Source organism: Apteryx rowi, unplaced genomic scaffold (genome assembly GCF_003343035.1).
Source record: "Apteryx rowi isolate R43461 unplaced genomic scaffold, aptRow1 scaffold_36, whole genome shotgun sequence".
NCBI classification, from domain to species: domain Eukaryota; kingdom Metazoa; phylum Chordata; class Aves; order Apterygiformes; family Apterygidae; genus Apteryx; species Apteryx rowi.
In genome coordinates, this window is record NW_020450085.1 from 3,524,412 (window position 1) to 3,551,677 (window position 27,266).

General features: G+C 40.5%; 1 protein-coding gene across 10 annotated transcripts in view; it reads right to left on the reverse strand.

The window, feature by feature from the left end:
* The window catches only part of DOCK10 (dedicator of cytokinesis 10), a 166,114-nt gene that overhangs the window by 11,475 nt on the left and 127,373 nt on the right, over nucleotides 1-27,266 (reverse strand). For 8 of the 10 annotated variants that reach the window (XM_026073062.1, XM_026073063.1, XM_026073056.1 and 5 more), the window contains exons 30-50: nucleotides 25,035-25,131; nucleotides 24,177-24,221; nucleotides 23,499-23,674; nucleotides 23,256-23,372; nucleotides 21,681-21,792; nucleotides 20,838-20,959; nucleotides 20,643-20,757; nucleotides 20,429-20,495; nucleotides 19,620-19,667; nucleotides 18,885-18,986; nucleotides 16,466-16,590; nucleotides 15,386-15,498; nucleotides 14,498-14,635; nucleotides 12,691-12,873; nucleotides 11,987-12,097; nucleotides 10,371-10,586; nucleotides 9,577-9,634; nucleotides 9,149-9,247; nucleotides 7,417-7,523; nucleotides 6,909-7,031; nucleotides 5,759-5,872 (exon numbers count right to left, since the gene is read on the reverse strand). In XM_026073062.1, the coding sequence (XP_025928847.1) occupies nucleotides 5,759-5,872; nucleotides 6,909-7,031; nucleotides 7,417-7,523; nucleotides 9,149-9,247; nucleotides 9,577-9,634; nucleotides 10,371-10,586; nucleotides 11,987-12,097; nucleotides 12,691-12,873; nucleotides 14,498-14,635; nucleotides 15,386-15,498; nucleotides 16,466-16,590; nucleotides 18,885-18,986; nucleotides 19,620-19,667; nucleotides 20,429-20,495; nucleotides 20,643-20,757; nucleotides 20,838-20,959; nucleotides 21,681-21,792; nucleotides 23,256-23,372; nucleotides 23,499-23,674; nucleotides 24,177-24,221; nucleotides 25,035-25,131 (2,388 nt within the window). The remainder of the gene's footprint in view (nucleotides 1-5,758; nucleotides 5,873-6,908; nucleotides 7,032-7,416; nucleotides 7,524-9,148; nucleotides 9,248-9,576; nucleotides 9,635-10,370; nucleotides 10,587-11,986; nucleotides 12,098-12,690; nucleotides 12,874-14,497; nucleotides 14,636-15,385; nucleotides 15,499-16,465; nucleotides 16,591-18,884; nucleotides 18,987-19,619; nucleotides 19,668-20,428; nucleotides 20,496-20,642; nucleotides 20,758-20,837; nucleotides 20,960-21,680; nucleotides 21,793-23,255; nucleotides 23,373-23,498; nucleotides 23,675-24,176; nucleotides 24,222-25,034; nucleotides 25,132-27,266) is intronic. The other 2 variants (XM_026073061.1, XM_026073060.1) reach the window with 2 other exon arrangements.

The following is a 27,266-nucleotide window of genomic DNA, read 5'->3' on the forward strand; positions in this document are numbered from 1 at the left end:
TCAGAAAAGCAACCTAACGTGGCCTCCCGTGCGGCTGAGATGCACTCGTCTGCTACACACACAGCGAGCGCCCAGCCGGGCCCCCCGGGCGCAGAGGGCATCGGCCGCTCGAGCAGGGGCTGCCTTCTGCCCTGCCGGGGCCCGCTTCCGCCTGGGATTTCGGCAGGGTTAAACACCGCAGCTGGGCCCAAACGCTCCCTCCTTCACCTGAACGGGAAGCAGCCCAGGGGACCGGCCCCGAAGGGGAAAGGCAGACGGCGTTAGTGATGTTAGACCCAAGGCCCTTTAAACTTAACCGCGAGGCGGCTCGCGCGCCCAGCCCTACTGCGCGCCTTGGCAAACTGAGTTCTGTCGAAAAACAGAGGAGCACCAATGAACAACATGAGCTGTCTCCAAAATCTCCATGGAAGGCACTCACGCAAAAACCAGCCTTTTCGTGTTGAAGTATAATGCAGCTTTGGTCAAAAAAAAAAAAAAAAAAAAAGGCAGAAAAGATTTGTTTACTAAAATTATAGTCTAGGCAAATATTTACAAGAAGTACATAGAAGAATTAAGATAAATTAGCTATAAATTTCCATGTGTGTTTAGGAATAAGGCCCTAAGCTTTATTCCAACAGGGATTAAAATATACCTGCATCTTCCCTTCAGTCAGGGCAAGGAAATTTGTCTTTGCTAATTGGGCGAGTGCAAAGTGCGCTGTGGGCATTACCAGCGGCAAAAGGCCAGCACCAGCACCAGCGGCTTGTCTGACATCATCCTCGCGCAGTTTCACAGTGACCTTCTAGCGCAGCGCCGTTTAACAGTATTATCAATTAAACTCCACACACATGTAAGGAACTTCACAGGTCATTAAAAGACAAATCTAGAGCTCAGAAGCTAACATCCTCCCCATAAACATTTACCAAGCTGGGCAGGCAATCGACTTTCTGTTGATTTCCCAGAGAAAGGATCCGCAGGATTGTAACCTGGTTTCTGATCTTGTTTCCACCGACACAAAACTGCTTTAGGTGAAAACAGCTGAAAACTTCATTCATTGCATGCAATCTTATTCAAACACACTGCTCAGGATCGCTTCTGTCAAAAGCCATCTGACTTTGTTATTATTCAATTAAAAAACAAACAAACAAAAACAAACAAAAAACCCCACACACCCCAAAATGTGTCTTCCAAATTAATCATGCAGCAAGCTAGACTATAGCTTACTCCCTTGGACAGTACTGTGAATGTCACAGTGCTGCATGGCACACTATGATGATATCTGCGTTAACGCTTTTGCTTACTCTTTCCCTCCCCCTCCAAACAACTAACGGATTTCGTCTTGCCTCTAATGCAAGGGATATTATTTAAGTACATACTCTCTAGAGTATTTCAACTGACAAGTGACAAGCATGAGTTAATTGGGAGCTATAAATAATCCTGCCTGCCATATGCTACATGTCTGGCAAAGACTATTGAAAGTGAGATTAAGTGCTTTTTAGGAGCCAAATATCCTCCGGTTTAAGAATTTTAAAACATTAAGCAGCCAAGGTCACGTTGTCAATGCACACCCCTGGATTGCTTTCATACTGATGGTTATTGCCTTGCAAGAACAACACAGCTTCACAGACAAGAACTGTTACATGGGTCAGCCAAACGTAACGGAAGGTAAGCGACCTCCCGGGTAAGAGGTCTTTGGTTTCCGCTGAACTCGGATTTGCCGAGAGTCAAGTTGTGACCCGCGAACGGCAGCCTGGGAGTGCTGCAAGGGCTGGCCTTCCTTGCGCGCCCGCCGCCGCAGCCCACTGGGCTCGCCAGAAATCAAAGACTCTCCTCGGCTCTCTCCTGGAAAAGCCTCCTGGCCCCGCAGCTGGCGCGGGGAGGCAGAGCTGCTGCTTATTTTCAGCTGATCTTACGCAGCCAGGTGCATCCCAGCAGGGAACCGTAGTGCTGACTTGCACAGGCTAAAATGGGCAAACAGGGCCAAACCCCTACTGGAAAATATCCYGCTAGGATTGGGGGGGGGGGAAGCATCTCAACAGCTGATTTCCCTTAGAGCCACAGACAACCTAGCCCGCGCTGTTCTTCGAGGGTGCGTAATCCTGTTGCATGGTAAGATCTAGAAGTTGTAGTTGTTCACCATCTTAAAGAAGATCATGAAAGCAACGTAGTTTCAGATGGAGTTACTCAACACATGGTTGCTGTGGGACTAGGGAGGCTGTGTTGAAAGCCTCACTGAAACGTTAAAACTCACCCGCATGAAAGTAGCCATTCAGTGAGCGTTTATGGAAAGGAAAGAGGTGCTTTTTCTGATTTGACAGGAAAAGCAAGAATTACACAAACATCTTTACACTGAACACACATCTACAGCTGATAGGGCCAGGAATTAAAGTTTTTGAAAGGATCTTTCCCCTCTATATCAGTGGGCCAGTGTCCACATCACCTCCTACGGTAAGCGGGCTTGTTGCATTCTCCAGTAAGAAAACTACTGTGGCCATTTTATCATGTAAGAAAGTCTGAATCACATTTGAAAGAGGAGAAACATCCTTTGGTCTTCAAACAGGAGAAACCCTGCTGTCCACTTACCACCGTGAAAACCTGCCATCCAACTTTTACAATTTCTTGCACAGATAGGAGAGAGAACAAAACCTCACCTGTACCCTTACCTAGCACTGCTCTGAAAAGTCTTTAAAAGGAGCAAGACTCCTTAAGTATATCAGCAAAATACAAGTTTTCAGCTCTTCAGCATATTTAAGAGCTGCACTTTTTTTTACAAGAAGGATCCTGACCTCTCAAAACACTCGTCTGTGAATAAAATCATCGGAACAGGCCCATCACTAGTATGGCCACTCGGTGGTGCAATGAGATGCCATCAAAGGCCCTTACCAGAGCTTGCAGTCTGAAGCATCGCAGCAGCCATGATCTCACGCTCTCTGAAATGGCACGTAAAGTGCTCTGGTAAAGAGGACCCACTACATCCTCCCTAAGGACTACAGCATTATTTGTTCAATCCATCCTTCCAGATGGTCCCTGCAGCAGTGCAGTGACCAAATACCGTCTTGGCCTTTGCATGAAGATGAACAGTTTTCACTTGCAGCTGCAGATTTTCTTTTCCTGCCAAGAATCCCTAAAATTCTCCCTGCTGATGCTGCAAAATATATACAGCATTTGTACTATTCTTTTGTCCATTATTTGCTTTCTCGGTATTTTATTTCGGTTAAGAAATACCAGTATGATTTATTATATAATAAAACATTTATTTATTATTTTTATATATGACTAAAATGTTTAATGAATACATATGTGCACTAATGTATTGTTTATATGTGTGTGCTTACATATGTATTTACCCACAGGTATTTTACAGAGTAATGTGTCTGTAAGACTGAAAAGGAGTTCCATACCTACATACTGAGCATCCCATACCTACATACTGAGCATCCCATACCTACATACTGAGTTTCCTGCTGCGGGATCCTTTGCAGAGGCCTGAGCAGAGCAGTTCATATTCATTTACACTGGTTTGTTTGTCTAATATGAGTAAAACCTGCAGCTGTTAGCTTTTGGGAAGAAGTGTGCAAAATCTGCCAGAAACACAGAGAAAGGAATTGCTTACAGCATGTTAAATGAATTGGCCACTGAAACCGGCTGGAGGTCTGCAAGGACTCTTGGCAATTAAAGGAACAAAAGGCCACATTCCTTCCACCTATGCAGTGAAAATGGAAGCAAGTGGCACACGGGAAAAGGGACTGACAGAGCTACAGAAAGGTTACCTTCCAGAGGGAAAAGTATGCAGGGACAACCAACATATGGGAACAGACAATTCTCTATCTTTCCTTCCTGGTCAAGTCTTACCTATAATCGTTATACCCGATACGGTGCTTGGTGTATTGGAAAACCTTCTGCATTTGAGGATATTTCTTAATCAGTTCTGTGCATCCAGTCATATTTTCCTTGGTAAGTGAGGCACAAGAAACATTGATGGGAATTATCTGCCTTTAATTATTTGCACTGTGCCATACGCTTTTGTTACTATGCCTCTCCAAGAAGCAAAACAGAGCAGTCCCACTGTCTACCCCATAAAATCTCTTCTGGAAAAGGAAAGAAATAAGCTGTGCTTGTTTGCATTTAGAGCTCAGTATACATGTGCACCAGTGAATAAACCAAGCAATAGGCAGCTGTGAAAATCATAGGCTTTAGAGCACTAAAGCTGTTTAAATGAAGTTGCCTTTATGGCACCGGCAGCTGAAAAGTCCTTGCACTGTAATGGAGATTTTAATACAGTTTGACAGCACTGCTGCAGCTTGACTACCCGCTTACAGGTAGCTTTGAGTCCTGGGCTTGGACTTCTGAGAGGGATGGCACACACCTGCGCTGCCGCTGGGAGGGAGAGCCCTGGCACAAAGCTGTAGGTAGGAGATCCCAGTTCCTCCTCTGCTGCCCCCATTTTGAGGAAGGTTGGGCAGAAGGAAAGCTCTACCCTTCCTCAGATGCCGCTTGCTTTCTCCTCACATTTGGCAAGCTTGGTTTTGGTAGCCTGCGTGAAAAGCCAGGACTTTGTCACTGTCCTCCGACTCCCAATTTGCTCGCTTCCAGGAGGCAGCGTCAGGCACGTGCTTCACTCTGCCCGGAGGGCTCCAAGCACAACGGCAATAGATCTTCGACTGACACACCAGCCTTACTCTTTGGAGCTGCTGCACAGGCCAGGAAAGCAGTCTTGCATTCAAACAGCATTAATGCTACACTGAATTTTTCAACAGAAGAAGAGGTCCAACCCTGCTCCCAGTGAAGCCGAGAGAAAAACTTTCACTGAGGTGAGGTGACACAGCATTGGGCCCCACGGTGCACACGCAACATGGTGACAGACACAGCTTTGTAATTCAGGTAACTGAACAAGCAAAAATTAGTTTTTAAGATGCAACAATGAACGAAACAATGTTATTTCATCTGGCACAAACCGAAGAATCAAGAGCACAGGAACGTTAATGTTAAGTAACAGTACAGGGAAGGATGAAGGATGTGTGAGGAGAATTAAACAAAGCATGCAAAAGAACTAGACTTACCACAGCCTTGAATAAGATCAAAAGGAGAAAAGAGCAAATTTCTGCATTAAAATCTAATTAGCAAACGGAATGATTCTCAATCTATTGTTTACACACCTGATTATTTTAGAGTAAAGGAAATTGTACACTTGCCAAACAGGTCTTAAAAGAACATGCTGGACTCCTACACTAATGGGAGAACGGTTTCTAATGGGAGAAAGCACAAAATAATGCCAAGGGAGTGCTTTGAGGATGCTGAAGCACAGCAGAGGGAATAAAACTACTCTATAGTATATTGCATAGAATCAGAGGGGGCCTGAAAGCAGAAGTCAGAGTCAGCAAGAAACGCAACAAAAGATCTACTGCATACAGCTCTGCTTTAAGGTCTACTAGAAATGAGGATCAGAAAACAAAGACGTTACTCTGGTTTTATTTAAGTTTTACTCTTAAAACTGCCCTGGCCTCAGTCTCAGTTTTGCTTGAGAGAGTCGTGAACTAAAGCTGACATACATGTCTGTTCTCCATTACACCACTGTAAAACCACAGCAGCAGTTTACACGGATACAACCGAATGCTCTTCTGAGTAAAATCCTCCTTAGTTTGACCCACGATGCACTTTTTGCCCAACCATTCATTGCAGTATGTTTCCCTGTTTTAGCTTCCTTGAAATACATTATGATTAGAAGAACACGGCTGAAATCTGAGAATCTGTTGAGACAAAGGAACGTAAGTTGACTTACCTGCCCATAAAACGCAACCCGGTAGTATCGCCCAAACAGACGTTTCTCAGAATTCACTACTTCTGCAACCTTCAGGTATGAGCGGTGGATGTCATAGTACAAATCAGACAATCTCTGGATGAAGAGACAGAGAGAGTGAGAGAGCGTTTATTCCAAAAAACAGCACCAAGGCTCTACACAAGAAGGGCTTGCCTTAACTGGATTCCTAAACATTTGCAAAGATGGCTTTTATGCTAAGGGAATTCTTTAACCTTACCAGCAGTCACTAAAGACTCACTGCAAGGTTTCTTCTGAGCGTACAGTTTTATAGCAGCAGGTACCTTTCCACAGGGGGTCACACAGGCAGCCAAGACAAGCATCAGATATCCATCCCTCTTTGCACCCCCACTAATACAGCAGTGATAGGGATCTATTAAGAGGTCCAAAAATGCAAGTGTCCCACATGCAGCCTAGAACACGGTGCCAACAACTCCAACAGCCTCCAGCCTCAGAGATATGCTATTCACAGCTACCACTGAAAACCACTTTCTTGTGAGAGTGAACTGAAAGTTCACCTAAGGAGCTGCTTCCTCAAGTTATAACTTATAACTTCTCCTTTTGTTTTTTCTTATTTAAAAACAGAAAAATCGAAACTTAAATTATCACCAGGTTATCCTTTACGTACTGAATTTGAAAAGTAAATAAGAAATGAAGAAACCCTGGAATTATTACAAGATAACAATTTATCAGCAGTTTCTAAACTTAAATACAATGCAAGTGTGCTCTTGATCTAAAAAGACATACAAAAATTCACATTCATTGGTCTAACAGAGATTAGCTTTCTCTAACAGGCATGTGATGCAGGACATAACTAAAAGTCCCATATCAAAGCATGGCTAGAACTCTGTTGTTGTGATTTTGATGAACTTTATTGGTCGGTTTGTTTGAAATATTTTTCTATATTTATGGCTGTAATGATGCTGAAAAGAGTAATGTATGATACCAAAGTTTTTCCATTTACTCATAATGCGAAACATTAAAAAAAAAAAATACAGAGAGTAAGAAAAAAAAGCATTTCTTTTAAAGGAAGTACTTTTTTTCCCCCCTAAAAAGTAGGATCTTTACTGTTGTCATAAGACAAATTTTAACTTTAAAAAATAAAGCAACTTACTTTAAAGTCCCTCTGCTTCTCAAAAACAGCAATGATAGGCTTGTTAACCTCAGCAATAAGCTCATATCTTTCTGACTTCCACAGGTATTCAACACACAGCTCCAGCTGCTCCACGAGAATATTCTGCAATTCCACAAATATGAATTCCATAGTGACTTGACAGTCAATGGCACTTTATTAATAACAGTACAGCAAAAGTACATAAATAACTAAACTAACAGTAACAAGAAAATATACTCAACAACCTGTCCAGAAGAACAGGTTTGCTTTGCGCAGTCCACACCCCAAACTTCCAGCTCTGGTACTTAATATTCTGGCTTGCCAAAAATCCTATCCCTACTGTTTGGTAAAAACAGCAATAATATTTCACTCAGTCAAATATCTGTGACTTCTAATGTTGGGTGAAGCACACTTACTATAATTTACTGTAACATCCACTGCAGGCATCCTTTTGAAATAATGCACACTATAAATATAGAACGAGTATGTAAATGTTAATGCTGCTGACCTCATTATAGGGAGTATCTTGCATCCCAGAGTCTTCCTTCATAGCACCTTCTTCTTTAATGTTGGGGGTAATGCTCAGAAAAGCAGGCCATCCCATGGAAAATAAGCCTTGAAGTGCAAGCCATAACAATGTCATTGAATGACCAAATAACCACACACTAAAAAGTTACTGGATACCATTAAAACAAAGCTAATTTTATTTGATTGGGTAACTTATTTTTTTTCACAGCCCAAGTAATGAGAAACACAAATGGAACTGACTGAATTTATGACACTATTATAAGTTTTCTCTATGATATGAATCCACTTGTCTAGGCAAAGGGCAACTATAGCATTTTCCTGCTGCAATCTTATTCTTCCCTCCAGCATTTCAGTTCTTCAGCTGTGCAGCGCTGGCAACCCTTGTGAAACTGCATGAGCAACCCTAGCCTGTAGTATGAGCTACAGTCACAGGCTGAGGTGACACCATTTATCGTCACGAAGTGACCGCCGCGGCTCCGGATGCTGGCCACGGCACGTTGCGCTACGCACTGGGGGTTGCACCCATCCCACCTGCGCGAGGGTCTCGGGCCAGGGCAGAAGGTGTCAGGGGATGCTCACAAGGCACAAACCCAAGTACGCACATAACATTTTCTAAACCGGGGCCTTGCTTTGTATGTAGTGCAAAGACTTCAGAAGAAAATTTACACAGGCACTACACATTATAGGTCAGGTTTGCAGAGTCTGACCCACAGTGATTTTAGCCACTTTTCTGAAACACTACTGTTGAATAGCAAAGGTAAATCTGCCAGTGAAGGCAATGAACTCCTGACATGGTTCATGTTCAATTTAAAAGTAGGAAAAGATGACTGGCTGAGTGCTATTAAGGCATAATTAAAAAGACAAGCTTTACACATCGAGACAGAGGGGCTCCTCCCCAATCATGAATGAGTTTTGAGCAACTTATCCTTTTACTGACTCTTATGCTTAAAATGACTCCCAAGTTCTTCATTATACCTACCTAATCTGATATGTTATTTATACAAAGTATTCTACCATTAGTGAAATATCTCAGTAGTATCACCCTTCAGAGAAAGCCCACTTCTAACAGGGCTTTCCCCCCCTCCCCTATCTCACCCATAGACACTTCTGAGCTATCAGAGAATCCCCGTCTTCCCAAAGCTCACAGCTTCCTCTTCCCCAGATATTTACCCTCTTTCACAGGGATTGCTCTTCATGAAAACTGCTAAAATATCTCATTACTTTGAAATACATATTTCATAAACTAAATAACCATTGGCATGGAAGCATTTCAAAAATATCAGCCTGCCTTTTATTTCTCTAAAAAGCATCACAAATTAAAACCTCTATCTATTCTAAGTTACATATGAACAACCAGATATTATCCCCTCCTCCCCTCGCTGGCTTTGATAGTCAAGGGAATCGGACATGGATTTGCGTGCCAAATGCCAATTGACCTGAGAGGAATTTGTATTCACAGTGAAGAGCAGACTGCTCTACTGCTGGAAAAGCCGCCCTTAGCCAGAGACTTTCAATGCAACTCATCGAACCAGCCAAAGAGCATCAGGAAAAGAACATATAACATTTCCGGCATTTCTTGCTATTACAGCCATAAACATGCACTATACATTTTTTCCCTTTGGCAGATATTTTGCTAGATCAGTTGAAGAACAGTAATTGGGTTCCCTAATCATGTTATTTGACCGAGAAACAGGCACAGTTAGAGCACTCACTTCCTCCACTGTGAGTTGTTAGTAACACATTACTATCAGAGACTTGACCATCTTCCAGGAGCATACGTGAGGTACAAATCTTTTCCATTTTCCAGTAACCTATGATAGTGTAAGATGGTATTAGTATACTGCTACTGGTACGTGTTAATACATGCATATTTAATAATGACACACTAACAAGTGAAGCATTCTCTTTTAGCACTAGCTTACTGAACATTTACTTAACCCTGTTTACACAAAGCATACGCTTTTTACTGTTCTAGTGCTAAGACTAGTTTATTATGTATTTTAAAAATTAAATATTTGTGAAGAATTCAAGCAGCTTTAAGAATAATTTACATACACGTAAGGAGAGTAGGACAAACAAAAGTTATTTTCAACAATATCATTTATAGGTACATGGTTGGTTTTGAATATGCAAATCTTACCCTTTCTTTTCAGGTACTCTGCAATGAGAGCAGCTATATGAATGTAGCACATAGCAGCCTGTAACGAGAGACCAATATACATGTATGTGTTAAAGTACACTGTATAGCTTATAGCATACATGTGATAAGAATGCATACTTTCGTCATTGTTGAGTCATAGTGCAGAAAAGGGAAGACAAAATTAATACAAGAATTTGCAAAAACAATGGATTAAATGGTGCAACTCTTATTCAGTGTTAGTTTCACCGAACATCTTATGTAAGAGCACAGACTAATACCTAAATGAGGAAGTCAAAGACTTCCTCAGGAGAACAGCACAAGATTACTTGGTCAACAAGATATAGCTGGGCCATGCACTGGAGATTCACATCACCCCTCTGATTTTTCACTAAAAGGACAACATGCTACAAACCAAGCTCCTCTCCTATGCCGTACAAGGGAAGAAGACCCCTTATCTAAGTTAAGCGCTGCCCGTAACCTCACCTACACTACAGCTATTATGCCTGTTACGAGCAAGCAGCTGAGATGGCTAAGGTGACTGACGACAGCTTCCCAGTCACACACATCCAAGTCTTGCTCAACCATGTATCAGCCAGCCACAACTAAGCAGACAGGAACAACAAGCACATCGCATCTCCAGGCATTCTTCAGACCTGTCTTTCTCTAGCTTCAGGTATATGAGAGACACTGTATGAGCCTCAAATCATTACTGTTGTCTTCTCTTCTACAGCCCTTTTCATCAGAACGTCTTAGCCTACAGACAAATGGATTTCCTATTCATTTATATAAATTACCTCTGATAAATCTCCATTTCTTGCGTGAATTTTGGCCATGCTTTCAAGCCACGTCCTACGTAATTCCGGTGTGCTGGCATAAGAATTTGCTAGGCTGTACTGCAGGTCCACAAGCATCTCAGGGTCTTTCTCATGCTCCTTCATCTGAGCTGTGGCCATCAAAACCGTCCTGATGCGCTTGGTCAGATCCTTTACCTCTGCTGGGAAATTAACGTTCTTTGGGAAAGATAAGCAATACATCACTAAAAGCATCCAAAGAACCACATGCAGCACCCCTGAATGCGTTCACGTTCTGCTTATGGAAGACCTTCTTCCCCTCCCCTAATTCAGTAGGCTTCGAAGCAGAGTCATAATTCAAAAGTATTTGCACGTTTTACACAGTTCCTTGACATTTGTTTACTGATGCATCAAAACACCTATTAGAGATTCCAGGCAGTCAGCTATGCCACTGTATGGAGTAGCTCCACTGAAGGCAGCAAACTGAAGCATTTGATCCTTGGTTGCTTAATGGCTCCAGCTGGATTCTCATACACCTACAGAGGATGAATAGCCCTGCGTGCCAGACAGGCCTGCCTAACTGCGCTCAGCACCTCTCCCACAGTGAGTAAGGGTGCCCAAGGCTGGCTCCCGGCCTTTTCACACTGCACAAGATTAAGACACTGTCCTCGTATTATCCAGATCAGCTTTTCTCAACATACTTAACTCATCTCTGCAGTTTATCTTTTTCACATGGACAATAACATATATTTCTATTTTCAGATTTTTTTCCATTTGTTCCTTTTGATTAAAAGCAAAAATATCCTGAAAAAATAAAATGAAATGAAATGCTTCCTCCTCTGTGTCAGGCAGGGATGAAAAGCAGAGTGACTACAGGGCTGGGAAATCAAAGCTGGACTTCAGAAACAAATACAGTTTTAACTACATTTTATGTAATTATACACCAAATTACTTATGCTAATTATCTATCAATTTACTTACACTAATTTTAGTATTAGCTTCAGTTGAGCTACCCTTGAGTCACCCTCAAAGGGAACTAGCTAGAAAGTATAAAATTCAAAATGCATATTGACAAACATTTGGCCAAGGATTGGAAAAATGAAAAAATTGAGTTCTTTTCTAACACCTTCAGCACAGACAATTAATATAATAGTAATGATAATTAACCTAAAGAGCTAACTGCTTTTTTTTGGCGGGGAGAGCAGGAGGGGAGGCAAGTTAAGAAACCCAACTGTTGTGTATGTTTTTATTACACATTTACTGAACAGATTGAAGGGACAGTTTGTAGACTAAGTGTTGTTTGTCAACTGCAATTGTGCTTCATTAGTCAGAATGCATGGTATCGTCTCTGATCAGGCAAATAAGACACTTTCTGRAGAACAAAATAAGCAGTGAACAACAAATAACACATTTTTCATATAAAAACCTCTCATGCAAAATTATTAAGCTTCTGGGAGTCACGGACACTTTCATGAATTTCTGGTTGCCTGAGAAAGGCACACTATGAATGCGTAAGTCATGGTCTAATAACGTCAGCAATTTTGTTCACAGAAATACTTGCTCCTCTGAAATTGTTGACCTTTTGAAAGCAGTAGCGATTGACAAAAAATATTTCTTACTTTCATCTGCTTGTCTCCATTAGCAAAATTATTTATAATTGCAAGTGAATGTTGAAAGCGGGACCCGCCAATGCCTGCATCTGCTATCAGCTGGCTCACAGCTTTGATGAGCTGTACATGCAGAGGGAAAAAAATAAAAAGCAAGAATGAGGTGCAGTTAAAGAAAAACTAAAGTTTATATACAGTTTTTAATCCATATTTTAGCGTAAGCTGATAACTCCAGCTAGCCAAGCTACACTTTGCACATATCTCAACAAGACAGTATATACAAACGCAAGGATTGTAAATAATCTCTCCAATATTTGTAAATGCAACCACGTTTTGCAATGTAAGGAGGAAGGGCATTAATACTGCATTTTACCTTTCTGTTACTATACTATAAGGTTCTGTTTAACTGCTACTTCAGCTATGTTCTCAATGCTGTGAGCAACGCACATGATTCAAGAATAGCCATATCTCTGATTTATTTGGCTCGGTGGCTAGATTTACAGCTGCTGCGTCTCCCTGGAACACAGCTGAGCAGCCCCAGAACAGTAGAGAATCCAGCCCAATGTCTCCAGACTTGGCAGAAACATTAAACTGCCACAGACAATTGGCTGTCTGAGGAGTTCAAAAGATTTGTTTTGCTGCAATGCATATTACAATAATAATGATAAAAATCAATCCACATCAACTAAATACTGATGATCTTACACTTCACTTACCTGCAGATGGGATCTGACTATTGATTTCTGCTTATTAAATTCAAAGTTCTTTCTCATGAAAAAGTAAAGAAGAGCAGATGCCTCTGTCTGAGTTGAACGTGACCTATGGTTACAACACTTCAGGATTTCATAGCAGAGTGAACCGCATAGATCTGCTTGTCCTTGGAAGAATGCTGATGGGAACTATTGAAAAAAAACCGTGAATATGTTTAACACTACTCTTCGGCCTCATTACATTCATTCTGAGTCAATACTTTTTTTTTGTCCAACTTTCACTAAAAACAAATCTCTGACATACTCTTTCACATCAAGGTTTAGCAAAAACATTACCCACTGGCTAAACATAATCCCACGTGCAAATTAAGATTCAGTAAAAACTGCACACAGGTTTTCATATAAACAGTGTTCAATACATCCACCAAATTGACCTCCGCAATGGCCAGACGGCAGCTGGTACCAGCACACGCAAAAGCGGAGCAGCCCATCTGCAAAGAAAGCAGCACAGCTAAACAGGAAAAGTGTGTGTGTGTGTGTGGGGGGGCGGTTCTGCGCTATCACGAAAGCTGTTCAGGAAGAAGAAAATACTTTGAAGTCAGCAAACTACCAGCGGTCAAGAGTTTGAACAGCAGGAGAGAAGGGGGAGTAAAGGATGGCTCTGCCGACTGCGTGCTCTGTGTATCGACAGGGTGAGCACAACGAAAGGCAGAGAAGGACGAGAGGTGGATGAAGTGTGTATTGGCCACAGATCTCAACTACTATATGAGCCACGACTGATCACTGTTCCCACAGAGCTGCGAAGGGAGAATTTAATGGTGAAAGCTACAAGACAAATGAAAAGGGCAGTCCTGGATATTTATGGCCTCCCCCATTGCATGTATGCGTTCCATTCCTGACTGTCTGGTACGTTATTTAAAGCTGTTTGTAGCTGGTTTACTTTGTATTTCCCCTGTGTCCTCAAGCTATGGCACTGGGAGACACACGATTTCCTTCTCTTTCCTCCCGAGATAATAACCATCAGTGAAGGAGGCCATGTGGCTTAAACTTATCTACACGGTTGTGTTACACACAAACTACTGGGAGATCAGACCAACTACGCTTATCCTGACTTCCCGTCAGCAATTGTTAATCTGGATGTAACATTCCAGTTATTTTTAAGAGGATCTCAACTCAGTCTACAACTAGGAAATTGTGCAGCATCTGCAGTTGGCACAAAGTGCCTAAATGCCCAAGATCATTTATGTATGGGCAATACAAGAGAGTGAACAAAGCTTGACAGTTACTTTTCCAAATAGGCATGTTTCTGTCCCAACACTCTTGTACAATCAAGAACAAGATATTTGCAAAAATGCTTTCCTTCGGATGACCTTTTGGTGAAATGTACGGAATACTCTCCTGCCACCTCCTCTGGGGACAGCTGCAACCACACGCTGCGGACTCGGCTATCTGCCACGAGGACCGTAGACCTCTAAGGTTTCAGACTTTCTTCCATGGGCAGTAGGAACATGTCAGCCCTGAGAACTGTGACACAGGCAGACACCACAGAGCTGGACTTTTTTTTTTTTTTAAAAACATGTTTTCCTTTCATAGTAAATTTCAGTGTTGTCATTTTCCAAAACAGAAATAATTTTTCAGAAATTCTGAATTTCCCACTTTCAATCAGCAAAAAATCAGAAGATCCTTGTCAGCCATAAGCATTAACACAGTGAAGGGAAAGGCTGAGAACTCTCTGAAAGTACCCAATTACCCTCAGGTTGCATTTGCTTTAACATATTAACAGGTCAGACCAACAGAATAAAACCATAGTTACCTTGCCTACAAAAAGCCGTAGGGCAGCAAAGACATGCTTGAGAGCTGCTGCAGACTGGTTGATTTGCAAAAAGAGCATGTACGTGTCAAAGACCTTTTTCATCAATGCATTCTGGCAATCCGATTGCTGGAGCTGCCTCTGAAAAATTCACAGACAAAACAGGACACTCACGTTATTAAAGTGAATAAACAGAAAAAGGATCTTCTAGATTTTGCCTCTTTTCAGCGTGTTCTTAGGGAGGTTCTTTTTAAAATGTCTTCCCTAAAATCTCAGCAGATGAGGCAGTCCCAGCATGCTGCAGACTCTTTGGACTTGCAGTTTTTCAAGGACAACATTCTTCCATGCCTGTACTCCTATCTGTGGATGGTATTTATTATATCTAACAGCTAGGGAAGCAGAAGGGAGACACTAAATCCAGTTTCTGGTGCTGCCTGCTTATTTGCAACTGTGAGACTTTTAGTAAGTCATCTGGGCCAACACTCATACAGTATTTTTTGAAGATGCAGAAGAACCACCTGCTGACTTGAGGAGGGGCAGATGGGAGGCAATTCTGAAATCTTTTGTCTAAAATCTCTGAAATCCGGTGGGACAAGCATGATTCAGATGAAGTGACATATTAGCATGTGTGACACCCTTCCATGCAGAGCAGGGCTGTATCTAGCCCTAGATATGTAGGATGTTCTTCCAAATACTTCTTTCGCATCCTTCTACTCAGTTTGGGTACTATGAGCCAATTCTTTCACAAAATACCTTCGTAAAGGACTGTCACATCCTATTTCTCTCAGGCATTTTGAATTTTCTGTGCCACGCCCCCCTCTTTTAGCCTTTCCTCCATCACATATCCCACATGGAGCCATTTCAGGCAGAAACTGAAATAACAAAACATACCTGGTGGTTCAGAGTGTAAAGACACAACAGGTCGAGAATTGTGAGGGACACTTCTGTAGCAGTATTAGCCTCTGTGTCTACATACTGCACAATGTCCGTTTCATTGGAGCTGCCTACAACATATGAACCAAGAAAACAAACAATCTTCTAAGTATAGTTAAAGATGATGTAATTACGCAATCCGGTAATCCAGTCTCTGTGTGGTAGAGATAAGGTCCTAACTGCACATTTAACTGAAAGCTCATGGAAAGGAAAGGGGGAGAGTACTTGACTCAGATTCTCTCAGTTGCACCCATGATTTGAGTATATTCTGTCCTTGTTTCTGTTTGTCCTCACTGGAGGAGAGCAGCCTAGCTAGAAAGTGGGGTATATGAGTTTGATCCCATCATTTCAGGCCCTTTTCAAAACTTCCACGTTCAACAAACAGATACTTGTTACATTCTGCCAGCAGAATGCAAGTGCTTGTGTGTCTTATTTAGGATGATTCCTCTAGAAATATAACCAAGCGTGGTCAGGGCCGTACTGTATATGAATTGGGTGGTGTTTGTAGAAGGTGTTCTGGGAACAGTAGCTTTTGGGCGTAATCCTCAGAAAGCAAAGACAAAAGCATGCAGATCACCTCTGGAGAGCATGGGGAACAGACTTTGGGACACCCATTCTTAGATTTATAAAAAGCCTCTATCTTTTAGCAACTTTCAGCTGCTAAGTTTGCAAATTGCTTTTATTATTAGGACTAATTACAACATTTCAGCCAGTTTATATCTGATTGTACAGCAAGGCATGTATCCACAGATGAAAGAGATGCCAGCAGTGAGGGATGGGAGGAAATAACTTGACATTAAGTTAATTTAAATATGTCAGACTTTAAAACTGATTTTGTTTTTAAATGAATTTTTACTAACTTTTAAAGCTCAGTTTTCCTGATCTTCTGAAACAAAAGGACAGTCAGCAGCTCTATCTATGTTTAGGCACTTCTCTTCAGGCTTTCACTAATATTCATGAAAACCCATTTAATTGTACAGAACCTGATCCTAAACCCACAGGTATCTAGAGGGAAGTCAGCACATTTTTTGTACTTACTTGCAGAGCTGCTGTCTATCATCTGCAAGAGTTTGGGGTTAGAAAGTGCATTTTTGCCACGGATTATTGGTAACGTTTGAGATCTGTGATGTTTGTGGCCATCGTGACTAGAAGTAGAATGCATCCTGAAATGGAAAGGTATCGTTAAGGACAGGAAAAAAGAAAAAAAAAAAAAGCAGCAGCTATCATACCTCTATGGACTTTTTTCTCGTCACTTAGAATTTTCTGCAGTACTTCTCAGAGGCTAAATAAAACAAATTCATGCAAAACTTTTCAGAGCAACAAAGATGAAGAATGAAGTCAGTGAGGTGGACAAAACAAACAGATGTGCTGCAATTTCTTGAGATCGCAGGAGACAAAAGACTCAGCATGGAAAAAAGGCATTAAACAGCTGACTGATGTTTGGACAACAGACCTTGGGGGAAGAGGAAATTGAGATTATTTCTGTTAATTCAGAATGTATGAGAAATTTATCCTGCTCATTAAAGTAATACAGCTACTAGCTGCCATGAAGGGTCTAAAATAATAACAAGACTGACAACGCAAGTAAATATATATGTTTGTGTGCGCGTGCATGTGTTTGTGTGTGCGTAGTGTATGTATTTTAAACTCCTTTGATGCCGACAAACAATATAAAATATTTACCATGAGAAGCTTAGAACTAGAATACCAACGCTTAACCTAATTTTTGAAAGGATTTGGAATCTGTAATCACTATAGCACTACAGAATTCAGCAAGATTTAGTAGCATCTCTCAAAATTCAGATCACTAATTTAAATACACTTGTATTTAAATTTTTGATAAAAGTAGCTCTATAAATTTGAGCAATTTGAAAATGTTCTAGGGACAGAATTGTTTCCTGCCCCTAGCCAAAGACTCTTTTATTTGTTGGCTATTTTTACAAAAATAATTTAAAAAATTAACACTTCAGATTAAAAAAAGAAAAAAAAAGTTCCCAACTAGGGTACAAAATTTCTGGCCAGACTTTTGCCAGTCATGCTATAAAAATCCTCCTGTAATGGGTCAAAGTGGAAGGATTTGGGTGGACACCCAGGCAAACTAGCGGATTTGGGACATCTGGAAACTTGATCTTGAGATTTTTTTTTTTTTTTGAAAGTCTGGTTCCATATGAACATGACACTGCACTGACATTCAGCAAATTCAAATACATAAGGGCAAGTCAGAGATGATCACAAGCAATATTTCATCCCTCAACTCACTAAAAAATGCTCTGTATTACAACTGGCCAAACAAATGGCTATTTGGACAAGAAATGATGATTTGTGATGATGTAAGGTGCAAAGGCCCTGGAGACAGCTGGAGTGTGATTTTCTTTTCTGGATTGCCACTATGTTGGTTCATTTGCAAACGTGCAGCAAAACGACAGACTCCTGAAAGCTGCTTGCCAGTCCAGCTGCGAAAATGAAATCAGTGCTGCTGCTTGAAGACTGCACAGCAGAGGAAGAAAGAAAGAGGTATGGCAAGGAAAGCATCTTTTTTGCTTTACACATCCCTCTCTGTATTAGTCATTCTGTCCCAAGATCCATGCTTATAATGGTGCGTATGCTGCAGCTACACATAAATGAAAAATGTCAAGAATCCAACATATGAAGAATGGGGACCTTTACAGTCTGCTCAGATACAACCACCAACTACACAGTCAAAAGGTCACTTCCTTTCTAGTTTTACATTATCTTACATTGTTTTACATTATTAATCAAGAAAAATTTCACACTTTCTCCTAAAAGGGTCAGAAAGACTATTAAAGACATTTTGTGCCTGCAGTTTATTACTGTGCCATGGGTTAGAATGATTAAATGTTGCAACATCTAGACCAGCAAGAGTGGAGAAGAAAAGACCAGGAAAGAAAGAGATCCTCTAACTGGCAACGTGGACATAACAGTACGGGACGATGCTACTATAGCAGTGAAAAGATGCAGGTCAAGAAGACCTACTCTTAAGTTGGATTTTGGATTTTGTGTTGCTATACACCTACCCCTTCTCAACCCTGGGATATCAGGGATAACTGTAACTGCATCCATACAAATTTACCCCTAAAATAGTAAGATTCCATGAAAGCATAAGGTTGCAGACACAGGAATTCATTCAGGTTGGGAAAAACTGTGGATTATTCTTCAGATAGGGATCTTACCTGAAAACAATAGCTACTATTTCTGCAATATTTAACTTTATTGACAGTGACTAACAATTCTTCTAAAGATGACATTTTAAACAGTAACTTAGATTATAAGTGAAGTTAAAGGGACTCAATTCTTCTATGGTTTATCATTTTGGGGGCTCTGAAACGTGTTACATATTTTGTCAACTCCTTTACAATCAACACTGATGATGAGGGAGAGCTGCAAGATGAATCAAGCCCGTGATTATACCGGCGCTAACAGTGCAACGCGGCATTACCATTGCGAGAGCAGACCTGACGCCTGGCCAGAGGAGTTCGAACCTTTAAGAGTGCCATTATTCTGTGTGGCCTGAACAAATTTAAATGCAGCAGCAATTTTCCTGTTAAGAGAAAATAACTGTTAATCTGTTATGGAATGTGACATTGATTTCACCGTGCCTCTGAAGAATAAATACAGGCCTGACTAAACCTGCCACAGAGTATGAATTGGTTCATGTGTTGACCTTTCATTTTCCTACAATATGACATATAGACAAGTTCACAGTTGTAGCATGAAATTAAAAATGAAATATCATCTGAGAAGCGCGCATTTCACATTACGCAGCTGGAAAATGATCTCATGCTTTTTCAAAGGGTGGGTAGAGACTGTGTATTTTTTGATTGCTGTGGAACACTTATCTATGCGCATTAAAACCATTTTTTCCATTATATAAGTGAAAAATACAGCATTCAAGTTCCTTTATTTGGCATTTGCACAGAAATATGGTTGAGAACGGCCCAGTATAATGGGTTATAAATGCGATAGTGGTTATCATCACAATTTTACACCAGCCATGCACTCAGATGTCCAGAACATTACGATAACATTGTTTGGGTAAAAGAAAATGTCAACTTCAGTATGTCAGACTGATACTTCCAGGAGGAAATTGATACACCTGTAACTTCATTTAAGCCTAATGTCAGGCACTAATATTTAAATACTATAACATGCAGTCTATAATCAAAACAATTACCTTACAATATTGCGTTTTCCTAGATATCTGAAATTTTGCAGACAAACCCTGAAAGATAAAACAGCACATCTTCTGTTTAGCAATGGCTTCCTAATTATGAAAAAATGCTGAATCTTAGTGCTTTTGAGGAGACCTGTGGTAAATGCAAACAGAAAAGGATGCAGCAGTTCCCAGACTAGGGACACACACGGTGCAGCTAGCACTTTCCATACCCTTGTTCTCTTTCTCCATGGTTGAGGATTCCTGCTTGGTGAGGAGGCAAAATTATAGACTTGGCTGCAAGCTTCACCACTGGGAGTTAAATAACCAATCCACATTTCATTTATGAGACAGTGAAGAATTTCAGAAAACAGCTACCTGCATGGGTTCTGCACACATGCATACACTGAAATATGAGCAGACCAGCTTGGAAATAAGAAAAGCAGTTAATGCTACATTACGTGGTCTTTTCATAGGGTTTGAAAGTTTTGGAGAGCTAAATTCTTCTCTTTTCTGGAGGGAAGAAGAGAATCTCAACCTCAAATAGAGGAACTAATACGAAAATCTCCTCTGCAAGGAAAACCTAAAGCATTAAGTCCCCTCCTTCATGGAAATGGCCAAAATATTGGAGGACATGGATTTTATCAGTAATATCCCATTAAAACTTGGGAAGATAATGGCAAAATAATATAAAATACAACATCTATCTCAGCCTATACCACTACACTGACAAATGCAAAGAGAAATTATTTGCAGCAGCGACTTTAGATCATCATCACTTAACATAAAGGAAAAAAAAAAAAAATCAACTAACCACAAAATGAACTTACTCTAAAATGCTGAAAAAGTCTGTTATTTCTGAGAATGGAGCTCGCAACCAGTAGGAAATCAGTGCATCTGAAAGGAGATATTAAAATACATTATGTATCTGTTACAGAGAATTAAACTTGGCCCAAAGCCTGCAAAATACACTGATAATTCTATTTTAACAGTCTTCAACAACATTTTACAACAACCCAAATAAAGTACTGCACATTTGCTCACCTTCTGAAATGGTTTTCATAATGTGAAGAAAACACATAAGAAGGCTTCTAGTTTCAGCTTGATCCAACTTGTCAAAGCGGAGGGTGGAGCCAATCAAAGATAAAGGTCTCATGATCTGTTGAATTCAAAGGGCCGTGTTGAGAACAGTGACAAGTTTCCAATTCTAGCAATCGCTTTCAACTTTTGCACATGTACCTTTTCACACGTGTCAGTTCTCTCACTGTTTTTTTCATTGGTACTTGGGTTAGAGTCAAGGCTCGCTAAGGAAGCTCTGGAGTCAGCATGGTTTGCTGCAGAGATAGCTATTGATGAAAAGGCTGTAAATGAAAGTCACAGCAAACATGCTAAAACAAAACATTTATGGAGACAAAAACTAATAGGGAAAATGGAAAAATTAAAATGGATCACATGCTAGATTGACACCAGTGCTTTGAACTTTCAATAGCAAAGCCATTGATGGGTATGTTTGGTAATGAAAACATGCAACAAATTGAAGTAAAATGATCCAGTTTGCCATTATTCATGGCATTAAAATGGTTGTTTGCATTCCGTAAGGCCTGACACCCAAAGCCACCAAAATCAGTGGAAAGATTTCCATAGACTTCCTTGAATTTTGAAACGGGCTTTGGTTGAAGTGAACAAAGTAAGCTGTGTTTCTACCTTTCCATTAAGCCTAGAAAAACTAAGAATACTTGCCTCCAAGAGATTTGAGGAGTTTTCAGGAGAAACCTTGGAACTATTCTTACATCATGCAGAGACTGCAAGAATGGACTCACGCATGGGAATGTGTGAGAGCCTGAATGCTGGCATCACTACAAGGCAGGAGAGCAAGTGAAGCAGTGGAAAAAGAGCCACTTCACAAGAGAAATAAAATCAATCCAAAAAACACCCCAAGGGAAGAGAAACATTGTACGCCATGTTTCCCTGCATATATATAAAATGGGTTAATGATATCCTTCATGAATACTAAGCAGAAAGCACAATGGACTGAGATACACAGAAATCCACCTGTGTGCACCATTAATCTTTCATTTATACCTGCTATAGAGTTCAGAACATCTTTGGAAAAGGAAGTATCCACCGAGTTTGCATGTTTCATCGCTGTCTGGCTCTGAAATCCTCCAGCTGTGCTCAAGTCATCCCTAGATCCCTGTATTTTGAAGCAAACAGAAGAACTAACTCAGCAACATGATATCGCTCCTAAGTTTTATAATTACAGCACACCCGATATGCTTTTTTTAAGACACTGAGCTTGAAAACCCACTTTCAACTGATGGGGCATGACAGTCTTAGAAGATCAAGGCTTACTATAACACACTGAAGAGTTACCTGCAATGTGAAACCATCCCACAAGTGGAGTTCAAAATGACAGATCAAGTCTGTGTTTGCTTCTGAAACATTTGCATAGCTTAGGAAAGGAGCATTAAATGCTGTCAGCAATTATCAGATGAAAGAGGTTGTTTTGCTGGAAGGACTAAAGGACACAGCGCCCCTGCAGAAATCTGTTCCTAGTTTTTAGAGCCAGGCTATGATTACTATACATCTAACTCTTCAAGGAATAAGCCCACACGCTCCTCCAAATGCCCAGTTTATACAGACTTTTTCTATGGTGGAAAAGCTGTTTTAAGATCTTGATGTATCCTTTCCCTCCTTCAGCTCCTCATATATATTCTCTCTACATCCTGCTTCAGTTCACCATCCCTCTGCTGTACCAATAAAACTGTTTGCAGGGCCATGACGCAACCTTGAAAAGAATCCATGAGTGATGGGAATTTTGCTTTCCACTAATGCAGGCCATTTCGGCACTCTGGTTTATAAACACAGCCCCACAAGGTTACCTTGGGTGAGGGGAAAAGGAGGAAAGAAAGGATAGCAAAGGACAGCTGAAAGAAAAGGAACTTCTTAAAAGGACTTTGCTTTTGGAAATCACGTTCACATAGCCACGTGTCCAAAGTTTCTTGTTGACGTAATTCGGGGAGTTTTCTCTCCGTCACCACCATCAGATGAAAAGCCTTAAGTGCCCATGTTTGAGCACAGATAAAGCAGGAGGGCTGACTAAAATGAGTCATTTTACTTGGAACCAAAGAAGAGTGAGAGAAGTTGCACCAGCAATGCAGGACTCTCAGCAGAGGCACCACTAACATCTAAATACAGGCCAGCGACAAACTGGAGCCACCCCAATGCCCCTGAAGTAAGTGCACACCGTTAGCTGTGTCCGTGCCCGTAGCCACGGCTCGGGGCAGCTGCGAGCGAGCGTGCTGCATGGCGCAGGCCGGGCCCGGGCGCAGGGGCTCCCGGCACCCCGTGGGCCCCCCCTCCGGCCGCGCGGCGGGGCCAGGCACCCTTCGGGACAGCCGAGGCTCCGAAACGGACACCGTAAACGCCCTCCGTCCTCATGCGCTGGCTTCGCAGGTCGCTAGTTTTCCATGTCATGACAAGGCCATGTAGAAACATCTTTGAACTGAACCTGCTGCGTGTTAACAAATCGGCATTTCCAGAACTGCATTGTGCTGGCACATTTCTGACCGGCAGGAATTCAGACGTATTCCCACCCGACCGAGTTTTAGACCCCAGCCTGACCCTCGCACTGGTCTGAACAATCACATCAATTACCTGATTGGAAGTATTGATATTGAAAAGGAACATGTCCTTCATGTAAATCCTTGGCATGTTGTCCAAAAGCATACCATAGAGTGGCATGTAGAGGTTTGCTATTTGTGCCTGTTTTGCCTAAAAATAAAAGAAAGAAACAAATCTGAAGAAACTAATTCATGTATACTGATAGCTGAGGAAGTTTCATATTTCTTTAGTACTACATGAAAACAGTGAAGAAAAAAGAATAAAAAGTTTCTTTACCGGCTCTGCATATCGATCATCAAATGAATGTTTTGCCATTAAATTTTTAAGCACAGCCAAAGCTAAGTGCCTAATATCCTGGTCTTCTTGCAAGGCAAAACCAACCTCCCGCAGCAGTACTCCAATTAAGAAATGTTTACGGCAAAATTCATTGGTCAAAGTGTACTCTGGAATATCTTTGAACAGACAGACAAGAATATCTGTATTAATACACAGGTTGCATATAAAGATCCTTGCCCATTTTCCAAATTTTCAGTAATTTCTATTGCTTTAAACCACTGATAAACTCTGATTTCCTGACCTGACTGTCCCATCTGAATCCCTCACGCTTGTGAGAATGAACTGATCTTAGTATTTCCAGAAATCTTGCAGTTTTTAAGATTTAAAAATGAAAGACAATGTGCATGTGCATACACATTACAACATGAGAAATTCAAATGTTTCACACACAATGAATAAGACTCTGTTCACTTCTTTGAGGCACAGAGTCCAAACTGTTATTCCCATATTCTAGCTAGAAGAGTTCTGAAACACAGAGGTCCAGACCAATTCTGCTTTTACAAAAGGTGGATAATTTGTGCCAGAATTTGCCACAATTCAGTGGCAATGGTGGAAGTACATATTTAAGCTCTTGATGCACAATTCTACTTACTCCTTGTGCAGTCATTTTGTTCATACCTGATGTTCGATACTCCTGTCCTGATTCTGAAGGCGTCACGGGGTCTTGATTTGTCATAAATACAAAACAGCAATAGGCAAAAATCATGCATTTTTACTGAAACTTACTTTGATACTTTAGTATAAATATATATATATATTTATTTATTTTTGGTACTTGACTGAAAACCCAGAAATTTCAGTGAAACAGATTCTACTGCTCTGTGCTTTAAATAAAATGTTGAACAATTGTTTCATATAAAATAGCTGATGAGCAAACAGTTTTAATTCACTATGCACAAGAAATAACTACAATAAGCTTCAAGTTTTTAACTCTGTTGAAACAGCATGAAATGGCCAGATCACTTTCTTCATCAAATACTGCTGGAAACAGATTTCTTCAAAACAAGGGCAAAGAATCTGTGGTGCTCAACAGATGATAGAGGCACAGCTTCTACCTGTGTGGGCTATGCCATGCAAGCACCCCACTCCCCTACTGTCCCCAGCCAGTGCTGTAAGTGCTACAAAATGAACTGTTAACCAATGCTCTGCACTTCTCCAAAGTCTGCTGCTTGGAGAACATACATTTCCTACAGCTTCATAGCAGGTAGGAACACCAGATCTCATCTGTGTTTAACTTATTCACTGCAAAGGAGTTACCTCCCACCTCCTCACTGGACTAGCAGGGATTGCATATATTTACAGATACACTGAAACCACATTATTTTTGTCACACATTTAAGTATCACACCTGAAAAGCCATTTGGGGCTTTCATACCTAATGTGCAGATGATGTTTCCCCGAGTTAATTGTTCTCTGCTCTTTGATTTGATAATTAATTCTACCCTACAGAAATCATCACGGGGGGGGGATCGTTACCTGGGATGTTTGCAGACCGTATGGGCAGGCACAGAGGGATAAAGTGCTCATGGTGACAAACTTCTTGGAGAAAGTCAAACTTGAACTGATGTAAAGTCTGAAAAATCACAACAGTCAATGGCTCAGTTCACATTAAAACCAGGAAAATGGTAAGACGGAGTTGTAGGAATGTTCTTCTCTATCTCAAAATCCATACTCACATCCCACAGTGAAACCTTTGAGCTTATTATGCCACACTACAGTTTAGAATAAACATTTGGTTTTCTTCTCTTTTATCAAAGGAACTTGTCACAGTCAGACAAGCTTTATTATGAATTCCTTGAATATGATTTTTTCATTGAAGCTGGATTAATAAATCTAAGTTTGATTTAAGCTACATATTTAAGGCATATTTAAAGTAACACTGACTCTTCCTCATGGTATATACTACAGCACAGTCTTAGGGAAGTATCTTCTCTGGTTCAGACCGTTATCATCATAATGTGCTTTTTCTCTCTCTTTTTTTTTCTCTCTCTTTTTTTTTTTTGTTTTTTTTGTCAACCAAATACAAGGTTTCAGCCACACAGGCCTGATTCAAAGCTTATTGAAATTGGTGGAAACTTCCTCTATTGATGTCAGTTAGTTCCAAGCTTCTAGGGATTTGGGTATTATGTATCACCAACTGGAGTCACATTCTTTAAAATCAGTACTGGGATGATATATTCATTAGACTGTACTTATGTTTTAACAAACACTGCAAACACAGAAAAAAGATAATGCCCACACTGTTATGTTTCTTAGCATATTTTAATAAAAATGATTAATCAAATTATTTCATTAATATCACCCTCCCAAGAAATCATCCAAAAATCTTTTGTTGAGCCTAGCAACTCACTTGAGAACTAATCATTCCCACTATATCAATGAGACTCTGAAAAATAAAGATATTAAATGACACCCAGTAATAAGCTTTTACTTCCATCTTCTCATTCCATTCTTCTAACAGCATAAAATAGGCATTCAGGATTACCAATACAACAGCGTATCAGTCCAGGCCAAACATTTGCCCTAGCATTAGAAAGTACTTGCAAAGATCTCAAACCGGCTGTGTTTTTAAATCTTTGTAAATCTTTGCTAACTTGTATCATTCTGCAGCCACAATCAGGCTAGCACACCTGGAACATACACTTTTTTACAATCTGTTGAGTAGAGGATGATGGGAAAATTTTCCCAGAAATTACACCATAGTACCTCATAAAAATACAGTTGGATATGGAATTCAGGATCTGATGACAAGCAAAGAAATGAGGCACCTGGAATATGCTTTCCAAGAGGAACTGTGGCATTTCCAGGGRATATAAACTAACATTGAAATGAACTATAATGAAGTATTTCAACTTTTGGATATTTCTCAAAACTCTGTGCTGATAATTTGACTTTCAGATCGATGTTTAAATGTTGAAATATGGAATGTCATGAATGAAATTTCTGTAGAACAGAAATTACAATGTTTCATTCATAATTAAAATAAATTCAGACTGCAGGATTACACTGATAAACCCACAAACTATTTATTCAAGCAGCAACAAACGCTTTTAAGTTTTATGAAGGTCAGGTTACAGTAAAATCTTTTTGATATGTAAACAACCACTTAAAGAAGCAAAGGACACAAAGAAATGAAGACAACCCTGCAGTAAACTTTAATGACTGACTCTTGTTTACGTATCTGATTGAACATGAAAACAATACAAGATATTGGCCTTTCCTTGAGGTCAGAAATCTCAGATGTGATTTTATGCATGTTGTTTAAATGCTGTAAAGCCCGTTTCACTGGCACATCTGTCTCAAACCCGCAATGATTCTGCTTTAAAACGTCCTGGCAGATTGCTCCGAGATGAAGCCATGTGGGAGGCAACACACAGGCACTTACTGCAAAGCAGGAGCTAAACTCTGCTCTGCACACTGAGTAATCGCAGACTTTTCTACTGGCCATTAATTGACTTACAAAATTAAACATCTGTCTTTGTGGCTAGATGCATTTAGTGAAGTTTGAAAAATGTGGAAACTATTTTCAGATTGCCTAATATTATTTACAGAATTATAGACTTCAGGCTATGACATTAATGCTGAAAGGCTCCATTCTAAATCTGTTCCAGAGAGTATGTGAAAGATCCGAGCAGAGCGTGATGTATGGTTTCAGTAAAAAGTGATAATCTCATTCATTACCTACAAATACCCAGATCAGCACTGAAG